Source organism: Chinchilla lanigera, unplaced genomic scaffold (genome assembly GCF_000276665.1).
Source record: "Chinchilla lanigera isolate Chin_1 unplaced genomic scaffold, ChiLan1.0 scaffold00100, whole genome shotgun sequence".
In the NCBI taxonomy this organism is placed as follows: Eukaryota; Metazoa; Chordata; class Mammalia; order Rodentia; family Chinchillidae; genus Chinchilla; species Chinchilla lanigera.
In genome coordinates, this window is record NW_004955501.1 from 636,617 (window position 1) to 650,310 (window position 13,694).

The window sequence follows — 13,694 nt, forward strand, 5'->3', positions numbered from 1 at the left end:
TTCTAATGGGCAGAGGATTTGGCCAACATCCTACTCTCGAGGTCCAAGGCTTGGGACAAAGTAGCAGGCAGCATAGCAGGAGGGAGGACATGCTTGGTAGCGGCAGCGGCAGGCCAAGGGCTGGATTCTCCACTAGCTAAGTGTGGCTCTGGGCAAGACACTGCTCCACCAGCACCTTGGGCTCCTCAGGTATACCACAGAGCTCACTGCCTTCCAGCACTGACCCACCAGAGAAAACCGGCATATGAGAACGCTAAGACCAAAGGGGTAAAAGTGGGGACTCAAAGAGACATTTACATCCCCGTGTTCACAGCAGTGCTATTCATCATGGCCAAAACAGGGATACCAACCCGTGTCCACCAACAAATAAACAGATAATCAAAATGTGCTATGTATAAACAGTGGACTACACAGTCAACTTTATTATTATACCATATGCATTATATTATAGGGGACTATATACATTATTTATATACAATAGATGGAGCACAGCACTCAGCTTTATTTATTTTTTTTTTTTGTGGTACCGGGGATTGAACTCTGGACCTTGCACTTGCCAGGCAGGCGCTTATGCCACTGAGCTATATCCTCAGCCCCAAGCACTCAGCTTTAAAAAGGGAATCCATGCTACAGCATGGATGAATCTTGGGGATACTACGCAATGTAAAATAAGGCAGTCACAAGAGGACAGACACTGTATGATCCCACATATAGCACTTACATGAGGCATCTGAGTACGCAGATTCATAGAGACAGAAAGCAGATTGGGAGACACCAGGGCCTGAGTGGAGAGCAGGGCGTTAGTGTGTAATGAGCAGCAGTTTCAGCTGGGGAAGATGACAAAGCTCTGGGAATGGGTGGTGGGGACGGATGGTGAACCCTGTGAAGACTGTATCTCGAATGCCACAGAGCTGTGCACTTGAAATGCTTACAATGCTAAATTTTATCTTATATATATTTTACCACAATAAAAAAGGAGCCCAAATACAAAGCTCCAAGAATAACAGTTCAGGGCTTCCCAATTCATAAATGAGAGAACTGGGGTGAGAAGAGTCATGAGCCGGAAGTCAGGGTGGGGCGGGGTCCCAGTCAGAGGCCAGCGGAGAGGGCCAGGGGTCAGGGAATAGGGCTGAAGCAAGCCCCACAGCAGAGAGGCAGGGACCGGTTGGTGAGGAAGAGAGAACCCCAGAGTTGGGCACTAGACCCTGGAGGGTGAGACAAGGGTCCCTAACCCTTGTGAGAAGGACTCAGGGCAGGCTTGCTCCAAAGCTTTGGGGTCCCCCAGACACAGGAGGTCATGGCTACTGCCTCCTGTCTCTTAGGTTCCTGGGGCCCGTCGAAAGAAAACAAGAAACAGATTTGTAAGAAGCAGGGAAGCCTGAACACTTTCTGAGGAAAGATACAGAGGGCTCCCTGAGCAAGCCCACACCTGTGTCACACAAGGCCACGGGACGCAGTGCATGAACACAAGGGCAAGGAGCACAATCAGAAGGGGTAACAGCGGGTGTATCGGTCCTGACAATCCGGCCTCGCGCTCTTCTCCCAGGGCTTCTGACTCCCATTCCCAGGGGCACCTGGCTTTATTATCTTCATCCACAACACGGAGGTAACAAGCTCCACATCAGTGCTTCTAAGGATAAGAGGAGTGAGTACAACGTGCGGTACACAGGCCTTCCGTACAGCAACTGCCCAATCAGAGCGTCTCTGCTGTGGTAATTACCCTTCCCATCACCACGGTGACCATCGACATGCCACCATGTTTTTGCTCTTTCTGGGCTGGAAGAAGAGAACCCAGAGTCCACAGCACCTGCAGCTCGGTGGAGTGTGGGGCAGCTGAAGGCAGCTCCAGGCCTGACACTTGCTCAGATGGGTGACCTCCAGGAAAGTGATGTCAGGGTTCCAGATGCCCAAGGGAAGTTCCTGACACCCCAGGGCGGCAAAACACCCTAAAAATGCTGGCCTTGGGAAGGTTGAGGGTCACACTCAAGCCTCAGTACAACAGGCTGTGGATTAAAGCTCCCCAAATATGGAGCACTTTTTAAAAAGCCATACTAATTAGTATTTAGCTGAAAAGTTTAAATCTTTCTTTCTTTTCTTTTCTCCCCTCCCTAGTCTTGCTTTTCTTAACCAAAGACCTTACTGAGTAGAGAAGCAAGCTGGCCTTGGCACTTACTGTGTGCTCCTGAGGCCACCCTGGGTGGGCAGTGCTGTAATCAGGGCTGACTTGCACTGTGGTATTAGAAGCAGTGAAAATCTGTGCTTCTACAGTAACGCCGCGGCTGCGTTTTCCCCTTTCTGCTGGTACTGCGGTAAATGTTATCACAAAATCTAAAAATCACCCTTGAAAAAAGACTTTTTCCCCCAGAAACTTCTGTATTGTCTAAACTTACTTAGAAAAAAATTAAAGAAATTTTATGGCTGCAAAGGAAGTAATATTGAGCTACAGTCAGTACTAAGCATGGCATTACTCTCTTACATGCATTATGCAATATCTTCCAGAATGTTTTCTGTGGACATAGCCCAGAATGGTGTGCAGAAAATGGTCCCTTTGAAGCTAGGTGTGGTGGCAAATGCCTGCAATCTCAGCACTTTGGGAGGGTGAGGCAGGAAGACTGCAAGTTCGAGTCCCAGCTGGGCAACTTACCAAGATCCTGTCTAAAATTTAAAAAAGGTGGTTAGGAATGCAGGGTAGTGGTACCACTGATTTCCAGGACCACAGAAATGCCCCTTTGGAAAAGCTGAGGCTAATGCTTCAGTACAGCTATATATTAAAGATTTTTATAGATCCTGTAGTAAAAAGACTTGTTTACATTTGTTTAACTCAGTGTATCCCAGAGAGTGGTATAGATTCCAGTGGCTGATGTATGCAATTATTTTAGAAAGTATGAAAGTGTATGTTAATTTTAATAGCTTTATATGTATATATTTAATATGTTTATTTTAATGTGAGTTAGAAAAAGAAAATAACATAGCTAGCACACCAAACCTGTGACTACGCACACATTGTTCTGGATTTATTGATCCCACAAATGTTTACTGAGGCTCTCCTATGAGCCAAGCAGTATTCTAGATACTAGGGAGATTGCAGCAAATGAAATTAATCCTGTGCTCTCATAAATTTATATTTTAATGGGGAGGGACGGACACTCAAACAAATATGTTCAACAGTAAAAAAAAAAATACAGAAATTGAATAAAGAAAAACAGTAGAGCAGGCAAAGAAAAGACAAAGGTAGTTGGACACTAGTATAGATGGTTTGGTCAGGGATGACCTTGCAGATAAAGTGACCTCTGTGCTGAGACCTAAACGAAGTAAATATTTGTGCAGGAAGAATGTTCTAGCAGAGAGAAAACACTACATCCAAGTCTGCAAAGTGGGAACATGTTGGTTACTGGTGGAACTGATCGACATCCCAGGCTACAGATGTCCTACAAAGGGTAGTGCTTTCTTAATTGAAATATAATTCCTGTACCATAATATTCATCCCCCACTTTTTTTTTTTTGCCTTTATGAGACAGGGTCTCACTATGCAGTTCAGGCTGACCTTGAGCGCACTTTGTAGCCCAGGCTGGTCTCGAACTCGCACCGATCCTCCTGCCTCAGCCTCCTGAGTGCTGGGATTACAGGTGTGCACCAGCACGCCTGCCAATATTCACCCCTTGAAAGTGCATAACCCAGTATTTTTTAGTATGTTCACAAAGTTGTATTTCTTTGGAGTGTGATTTGGTTCTGTTTCTGGTCAAGATGGAATAATAGGAACCAGACTTAGCATCTCACCTGGAAAAACCAAAAAACACATGACACAGTTGTTTTCAACACACCAGATATCAGAGCACAAAAGGGATCCTTGAGATAGGATACAAAATCAGTGAGGGCATCTACGCATCCTGGCCTTGAGGATTTCCAGGGTGCAGTGAAGGGAGGCGAAACTCAAGGGTAATGAAAGTCATTTTAAAATAACTGAAGGGCCAATTCACCAGCAGCTATATCAGTCCTAAACACTTATGCACTTAATAACAGAGTGTCACAATGCATGAGGCAAAAACTGACAGAACCAAAAGGATAAACAGGGAAATCCACATTTATTCTCTGAATTCAACAATGCTCTCTCTCAATGGCTGAAAGAACAAATATTCAGAAAACCAATACACATGTAGAAGATTCAGAAAATGTCAGCCAATTTGATCTAATTGACATTCAAAGAGCACTGCACCACCAACACCAAAGAATACAAGTTCTTTTCATACACACAGAGCATTTACCAAGATTGACCATATTCTGGGTAAAAGAAGCCTCAATCATTTTTTAAAAACTGCAAATAGTGTAAAGTAACTTCTCTGACACACTGGACTTAGAAATCAAGAACAAAGAGATTGTTGGAAAATTTCAAAATACTTAGAAATGAAACAATATACTTCTAAATAACCTATGGTTCAAAGATGAAATCCAAAGAGAAATTAGAAAGAATTTGAAACAGATGAAAATCAGAATACAACATATTAAAGTTTGTAAGGTGCAACTACAGGAGCACAGGGAATTTACAGCACTAAATAAGAACCACAGAAAACAAAAAATGTCTCAAATAAATGATATCAGCTTGTACTTTAAGAAATTAGAGCAAAAAAGAGAAAATTAAACCAAAGCAAACAAACCAAAGGAAATAATGAAAAGTGAAAAATCAATGCCACCAAATGAAAAAAACCAATGGATGCAAAATCTGGTTCTTAGAGAAAATCAGTAATAATTATAAATCTCCAACTAGTCTGATCAGGAAAAGAAAAGAAGATACAAATTGCCAATAATCAGGAATGAAAGAAGTGACATTACTACAGATTCTACAGATATTTAAAGATGAAAGAATTTTATAAACAGCTTTATGCCAATACATATAACTTTGATGAACAAATTTTTGAAAGTCACACACTATCAAAGTTCATTAAAGAATAAAGAGATTACCATAGCTGTCCCATATCTATTAAAGGAATTTAATTTGTAGTTCAAAACATTCCCACAAGAGGAAACAGGGAGATCTTTTTTGTTTTGTTTTGTTTTGTTGTTTTTCTCCAGTACCAGGAACCGAACTCACGACCTTGCGCTTGCCAGGCAGGCGCTTTGCCGCTGAGCTAAATCCCCAGCCCTAGAGAGATCTTTTGCAGAAGAGAAGATGATCACAAGATGGAGAGAGGGCAGAGGAGGAGACAAAAAAGACCTAAGATGATAACTTAGAATTAACCTCCACCAATGCACCAGGATGAATGTAACCATCATGTATTACAAACAAGTGATAATAAAATTTAAATTCTTAAAAAGAAAACTTTCCTACAAAGAAAATTCTGGGCCCAGATGGTCTCATTGGTGAATCCTACTAAACATTTAGAGAAGAAACAATACCAATTTTACTCAAGTTTTTCTAGAAATTTGAAGAAAAGGGGGAAATTCCCAACTTATTCTATTGGGCCAGGATTACTGTGATACCAAAATCAAGCAAAGACATGTTAAGAAAAATACAGACCAATTATCCCTCAAGAACAGAGATGTAGGGACTTGGGATATGGCTCAGGGGCACAGCAGCTGCCTGGCATGCATGAGGTCCTGAGTTCGATTCCCAGTACCAAAAAAAAAAGAGGAGGAAAAGAAAAGAATAAAAAGAAAATATACCAATATAGCTCAGTGGTAAAATTTATTTAGCATGTGCAAGATTCTGGGTTCACTCTCCTTGCCCCCCTAAAAAAGGAAAGGTGGGGGAAGGGAATAGGAAAAGAAATCAATGTATTTATTAACCAAAGAGGAAAAACAACATGATTTTTCACACAGATAAGGCATCTGACAAAACCCAAAGGCATTTCTGATTAAAAGCTCTCTGTAAACTAGCAATAGAAAGCAACTTACTCAACTTGATAAAGGACTTCTGTAATGAATCTAGTTAATATCACACTCAGTGCTTCCCCCTTAAGAGCAAGACAAGGGTGTCCAGTCTCAGGACTTCTGTTCAGCAGTATACTAGAGGCCTGAAGTAAGGCAAGAAAAAGAAATAAAAGACCTCCAGATTAGAAAAAGAAGTAGTAAAACTCCTTTACCACAGAACACAACTACCTGGGCAGAAAAATCCAGTGGAACCTAAAAGAAGCCATTATAGCAACATACAGCCATAAGATTAATATGTAAAAGTGATTACTTATATACACTAGCAGCAAACAAGGAAAAACTAAAATTAAACTACAAAAATAATTTATAATATAATCAATACAGATATTATAAATCAGGTAAAATATGTAAAAAAAAACCCTCAAAGCTACAAAATATTGATGAGAGAAATTTTTTAAAACCTTTCACAATATCTATTGTGCCTTTCAGATTTCATTTACTCTTTCAGGTTCTTATACTAGAGAGGCAAAAAAAAAAAAAAAAAAAAAAAGAAAGAAAGAAATTTTAAAAGATAAGTAAATGGAAAGAGATACAGTCTTCCATTCATGGGTTAAAAGGTTCTACACAGTTAATCCAAAATTTTAACTGGTTCTAAAATTCATAGGGAAATACTCAGGATCCAGACTAGTTTAAACAATTTTGAAAGGGAACAAAGCTAGAGGTTTACCATTATCTGATTTCAAGACTTAAAGGGCAGCAGTTATCAGGGTAGTGTGGTACTTCTTATGGTTTGTGTCTGGATGTCCCCCCAAAGCCTCCTGAGGTCATGGGGGTGGGATTTCAGAGGGGACTGAATCTAGAGTTTGTAACTAGTTCATTCTCTAGTGCTGGGAATGGGGGCTGTGAGCACTACACCCCCGGAGGGGAAGGTGGGTAGCCTGCATACAATATGAGGGAGGAAAAGAGGCTTGTTCCCCCTTCTGTTCTGGTTGTTCTTGGTATCTTCTGCCACAGTGAATAGCTGCCCCTCAGCCATGCCACCTTGCCCTGGAGCCAACAGATTATGGGCTGAAACCTCTACAAACTGTGAGCTAAAAAAACCTTTCTTCCTTAACTTTGGGTGTTGGGGTATTTTGTCTCAGCAATGAGAGAAATATAACCAAGACAGTACTGGTGTTAGGATGAATGGATTAAAGACACAGATTATACAGACAGTAGATTTTCACTAGAAGCACAAAAGCTTCTCAGCAGGGATAAGACAGTCTTTTCGACAAACAGTTCTCACGAATAGTTCTCAGGAATCACTCCATGACCATTCATAGAAAAATGAACTTTGTTCTATTTTTATGCCATATTCTTAAAAAATTAACTCAGGATAGATCATAAACCTAAATGTAAAACCATTAAACTTTTAGGAGAAACAGGAAAAAAAGAAACCTGTGACTTTGGGATAGGCAAAGATTTCTCAGATGCAACCCCAAAAGGACAATCCGTAAAAGAACAAACTGATAAACTGGACTTTGTCAGAATTAAAAGTTCTGGCCTTTGAAAGAAAAACAAGCCACAGACTGGAAAAAAAAAAAAATTGTAAAGCACATATCTGTAAAAATTTGTATCTCAGCAGTATTCAAAGCGCCCTTCCCCACCCGACGTTCTATGATTAATGGGTCTTTGTTTAAGAGAAAGACTTGGGTGATACAAAATAATAATCAGTTAAAAAAAAAAAACAGAGTGGTGATTTTTCACTTCATATTGCCTGGGTATGTTGAACAAATTGTTGGACCCCTTCATCAGAATTTCTGAATCAGTAAGGGCCTGAAAATTTTCATGTCTAATAAGTTCCCTGGTTACTATACTTTGACAAATACAAATTTAAACCAAACTAGAAACATTATGGCAGAGGCAAGATCCACCCCTCAAAAGGACAATTACCAAATAAGCGGCCTTTATTAATAACAATTTGTTTTCCTCTTTCCTATTAGCTAGAGACATCTGTCACTGCTAATCAGAGCCTCTGGTCAGGCAAGCAATAACAAACAGGACACTGCGGAGTTAGCGCGAGTCCAGCCTTGTCTCTTTGCTGAATGTACATTTTGATTTTCACAAAGCTTTTCAAGCCCTCTGTGAAGGCTTTCCCGATTACAAATTCATATTGCAGAGACTCACTGGAAGCCATTCTTCCCCTGACAGGACAGGCTGTGGTGAAGCTCTGGAGAAGTCTGCAGCAGGATTCCTGCTGCCTGTGCTGACTGTTGGGGAGAGGACACTAACTGGTTGTGGGGTCCCAAAGCAATGGGAAGCTGGAGAGAAAAAGCTACAAAGAATGGCTTTCACCCCAGATAGCTCACTTGAGATGTTAGTAAGAATTGCCTCCTCAGTATTCTATAGCCATGATGAGGAGGAGGCCAAGGAGAGAAAACAAAGAGACTGAGAAAAAGCAGCTGCTTTTGCTGCACCACTAAGCGAAACAGATCCCAGGTCTGATTCCCGGGGCTCCAAGAAGAACTCAACAACTGCATTCATCTGCTACCACTGTTAAAAGCCAGGCTACCTCAAGAGGAACTGCCCTAAGAGGCCCCATGGGACATGCCCTGGATGCAAAGGAGACCACTGGAGATCGGTCTGCCCTCTGAGGTGGAGGCCCCAGAGCTCAGACCCATGCTACCAGTTAGTCCAACAGGAATGAGAGGGCTTGGGGCATGGTCTGCCTTCTCCCTCTGGCCAGACCGTCATCTCCATCGAGGAGTCCTGGGTAATCATGACTATGGAGGAACAAGAAAACAGCCTACTGCTAGTCACAGGTGCAAGTTTCTCGGTCCTTCTTTTCAATCCTGGCCTTCCTTCCAGCCATCATACCTCAGTGAAAGGAGTCACTGGTGAGGAGATAATATGCTATTTTTGACAACCCTTAGGCTATAACTACTTATTAGATCCTTCTTGCATATCTCTGTCTTCCTGAGAAACCACTTTGAAGATACCACCACGTATTACAGCAGCCATTGATATTCTCCTACTAATCTATCCATAACTGTGTTAAGTTTGTAATGTTCCTATCCTATTTCATAATGTATGTTTATTATTATGTGTTTCCTACAACAACCATTGAGAATAGTTAATGATTTTTCAATAGGTCACTCATGTATACCTCTATTTATTTTCTTTAGAAGCCACTTTGAAGATACCAAAGTATAGCACAACAACTCTTGATAATCTCCTACCTCTTTTGTCTCTAACTCACTATTATTTGTCTATTTGTTTTCCTGAGAAACTATTTTGTAGATAATAATATGTAAAACGATAACCATTGATAATTTCCTACCATTTTGTCTGTAATTTGCTAAGTCCCCCCTATTATTATGTTATCCTTCTTTTATTCTTTAAAAAAAAAAACCAAATTCATATTGCCCCTCTGATGCCCACCACATTTCCCCGCCCCTCCTCCGGGCCCCGCCCCCTCCTCCGGGCCCCGCCCCCTCCCCAGGACTGCCCTCAGGTCTCACCATCCAAGATGGCCCACTGATTGTCAATCTCTGTATGTTTCAGGTAGGAGTCTTCAATGGTGGGGTCGTAGTCAGGCACAAAGATCTTCTGGAAAAACTGGATGGTGAGAGCACTCTTTCCCACGCCCCCGTCCCCCACCACCACCAGCTTGTAGGTGGGGAGGTTATCACTGGGGACAGCGCTGGTGGCCATGGTTCTGGGAGCTCAGACCTAGGGAGGCAAGACATGTGGAATGAGGCCAGGGTTGTTCCAGGGCTTGTTCACTTTCTGAATCAGGGGAAAATGTTCATGGAGTTTCCTCCCTTCTTATAAAGTAACAAGTACTCCCAAGGTAAAAAAGTTGGAAAATAAATAAGAAAAAAAAAAAAAAGTTAAAGGTATCACCCACCCAGAGACAATCACTCTTCAAATGATGTATTCCACCCTCATCTACTGAACTCCAAGTGTGTGCCAGGCCTGGTCTTGGGAACATGGTCTTCAACAAGACCACAGGTCTTGGTACCATATGGTACCACAGGTCTTCAACAAGAACAGCCAGGCTGGTGTGGTGGTGCACACCTGATATCCCAGCACTCGGGAGGCTGAGGTAGAAGGATCACTGCGAGTTCAAGGCCCGCCTGGGCTGCAAAGTGAATTCAAGGCCAGCCTGAACTGCACAGCAAAACCTTGTCTCAAAAGAAGAAAAGAAAAGAAAAAAGCAGCCAAAAGCCATGTCAAAGAAGTTCTCTACCTAGAACTATATACATAAACTAAACTCTGCCCTAGAACTACACAGGTAATCATGAAGACTCTGATCAGAGCAGGGATGCCACAAAAGTTCACCTTTCACAACAGCTTTCTCTCCTTTATAAAAAAATTTTAATAGTACAGTACCTGTCGGCAGTTCATAATGATTATACTTATCATAAGGAGCTGGTACATGCAAGTAACGCATTGTAACAGTTGCTACATTGTGTCAACTTGAGAAGTTTAAAAGTTTAATTCAGCAGGGAGCCAGGGTCCTTACTATGTTAATATCCTGAGCTTGTGGAAGCGGAAGGCACGGAGACAGGGTGGGTGTAAAGGACCGCCCCTTCCCGGGTGGACGGCCTGCATATAATATAAGAGAGGCAAAGAGGCTTGCTTTACCCCCTTTTGCTCTTGTTGCTTTTGCTGTCTTCACCTGCCTTAGACTGCTGCCCCTGTGCCCTGCCACCCTGCCTCGGAGCCAGCTGATTATGGACTGAAACCTCCACAAACTGTGAGCTAAATAAACCTTTACTTTCTTAGTTTTGGGCATTGGGTATTTTGTCTCAGCAATGACAGCCTCTCCCTCCATCCCTCCCTAGATCCTTTTCCTGTTCCCATTTGCAAATGATCCCTCTCCCAGTTTCCTATTATCCATCCTTTATGTTGTTCTTTTTGGTTTTAATGTTTTTTTTTTTAAAAAATCTCTATTAATACCTATTTGCAGTACATAACAATTCAGTCATTGCAAGGGGTTGGAATATGCACAACACACCTTCATTCTTTATTCATCCCTTTCCCCTCCTCTCCCTCCCCATCCCTCTTGTCTCTTAGTCCTTCCCTTTTGCAAAAGACCTATCAACTCTTCTCAACTGGAATGCTTTGCTGAAAAGGAAATGAGGTCTACACGCAGAGGTCAATGGGGCCATGAGAGTTTCCCACACCTGAGCCCAGGGATCAGAGGCTCCTCCAACTCTCCTCCTGGCTCCTTCCCCTCCGTCTACTTGCCCTTTATCATGCACAAAGTCACGCTGGAATCTCAGGGTGTCTGAGCAGCCCTGTTTTAGTTGGGGAGAACGGAGGAGCAGGTGGAAACTTCATTTTCACGATGCTGAACCTGGTTAAGGCAGTGGTCCACCAGGGTGATTCTGCCCCCCAACGATAGCTGCAAAGTCTGGGATAGTTTTGATTGTCAAAACAGAGTGGGTTCCACTGGTACCTCATGAGGGGTGCTACTAAACACTCTTGCCGCAGCCGAGAAACTTGGAGCTAAGGGAACTAGGAGGCAGCTGGCAACATGGGACCAGGTTGTAATGAACAACTGGGCCTTAACAGAGAAGGGCTGACTGTGATAAGGCGAGAGCCGAGAAGTGAAGAATTGCCATTGGAAATAATGTCACAAAGTGACAAGGAAGACAGGCAGGCAGGGGTCACGGGAGGAACACTTAGAAAAGCAGGAGGGAAAGCAGCACCTGTCACAATGACAGAAGCCAACAGTCTCTGGGAGGAGGAGCTGACAGCAACAGATGTCACACACTGGCGGTGGGGCGCGTCACCTGAAGAATTAAGGGTTGTTCCAAGGATCTGTGATGCTCACCATGCACCCTGTGGGGGAGATGGTGTCATCTCCTGCTGTCAGGGCATCTGAGATAGCAGAAAAATTGATCCTGGACAGAAGAAACAAATGCTTGATCTTACCTCTCTTCAGAAGAAACATCCCTTGCATGCCGGAAAGGGGACAGGCATGGCATGTGTGGTAGGGGCATGTAGTCTCACAGAGGGAAAGGAGGAAGAGTGGCCTGAAGGACAAAGGCCTGGGGGTCCTGTATGTCACCCCTACTTGGACAAGCCACTGACCTCTCCAAGCCAGAGTTTCCTTTTCTATCAGATGCAAGGGCTGGCTTGGGTGATATTTATCTTCAGCTCTAGAAGAGTCTTCCAGTCTAAGTTTTGACAGAAAGAGAGTGTGGTGAATTAACTAATGGTCAACTTGTAACATCCAAATGAACTGAATCAGCGTGGTGCTGGGTGTGGAAGGCCCGCCTGAGGGCTGTTGCCAACAGCATAAAAAGAGAACTGGAGGGGAAGAGGGTGTGGATTCTCCTGGAGAAGCTTGTCTTGCTGGTTTTCCTGATATGAACTCAGCTGTTATCATCAGTGGAGGAGCTCCAGTCCACACTGTCGCTGAGGATGGCTGCGGTTCTCTTTGGCGAGCTTTGGGCCTTACTTTCAGCATCGCTTTCTGGCTCCAGTGCAGATCCCTAAGGCTGCTGGTACAGATCTTCATCAAGCTGGCACAGACTTTCTAGCTTGCACCACTGACCTTTGGGCCTTCCCAGTGTAGATCCTTGATACAGACTTGCATGAGACATTGTCATGGGCTCTAGGTCTCCAGTTGGGTTGATGCAGGATATTGTTATGGGATCCAGGCCCTCAGCTGGAATCTTTGGGTCTCTAGTGTGTGGACAGATCATGTGCACTCTTCTGCATTTGACTTTGTGGGTGAATATTATAAAATAATCCTATAAACTGTGTGTCCTGTATTAAATCTTTTCCCTTGTAAACTCTGGCTACAGCAGAGGGTTAGGCACCAACATGGGTTATGTGGCCATGCTGATCTGCATGGGGCTACAGGCCAAGATTGCTGTGGAACCCTTCTGTCACTGAGGTCTGATGTTGACATTTAGGACTTCCCCACAGTGGGGAAGTCCACACTTGTATGCACTGCAGCGAGAGCATGAATCTTTCTAGGCCAGGCGGAGAACACATTTGCATAATTATGTAAAAACTGAAAATGGACACAGCCTCTCTCACAGCTCTATACATGTGAGAATCCATTCTAAGGCAATAATAAGTGCACAAAATAAAAATACTGGGTGGTGGAAATAAATGGTGGGAATTACCTACATAATTTGAATACTATGCAGCCAATTAAAAAGGATGATATTCACTAGCCTACAAAAATTTTCTATTATAGATGAAAATACATGAGACTATAAAACAGCAAATACATGTGATCGTACCTCTGGGAGTATCCCCATATCTAAGGGTACATCCAGGCATGAAGGGGCCTGGAAGGTAGTTGTCTCTGAGTTAGTATGCAGAGCACTTTACTTCTTTTGATCTGTCAATTTCCTAAAATAGACATGTACAGTCACCCTCCTGATCTGCAAGTTCTACATTCACAGATGTGGCCAACTGTGGGTTGAAAATATGATTTAAACTTGTGTTTGTACAATTTTTTCTAATCAGTATTCTCTAACCCATATAATATGACTACACAGCACATTGTATCAGGTATATATGTGATGTAGAGACGATTTTAAAATATGGGGGTGATGATTTTAAAATAGTATATGTAAATATTATTTCATTTTATATAAGGAGCTTGAGCAACTGCAGGTTTGGGTATCCACAGGAAGCCCTGGGATCCCCCTTGGATACTGAGGGGCAGCTATGATACATGTATACACTGGAAAGTTTAATAATATTTTTGTGTTCCCCATAGAATAAAATATTCGAGCCACCTGAAAATGTTTGCTCTCTCTCATTTAAGCTCTGCAGCCCCAGAATATGGTTCCCACATCTCCCTACAGAGACAG

At 42.8% G+C, this 13,694-nt stretch overlaps 1 protein-coding gene across 7 annotated transcripts in view; it reads right to left on the reverse strand.

Annotated features, from left to right (window-relative positions):
• Positions 1 to 13,694, reverse strand: part of Mras (muscle RAS oncogene homolog) — a 55,102-nt gene that overhangs the window by 21,314 nt on the left and 20,094 nt on the right. For all 7 annotated transcript variants that reach the window (XM_005406735.2, XM_005406734.2, XM_005406738.2 and 4 more), the window contains exon 2: positions 9,366 to 9,576. In XM_005406735.2, the coding sequence (XP_005406792.1) occupies positions 9,366 to 9,558 (193 nt within the window). In that variant the 5' untranslated portion in view covers positions 9,559 to 9,576. The remainder of the gene's footprint in view (positions 1 to 9,365; positions 9,577 to 13,694) is intronic.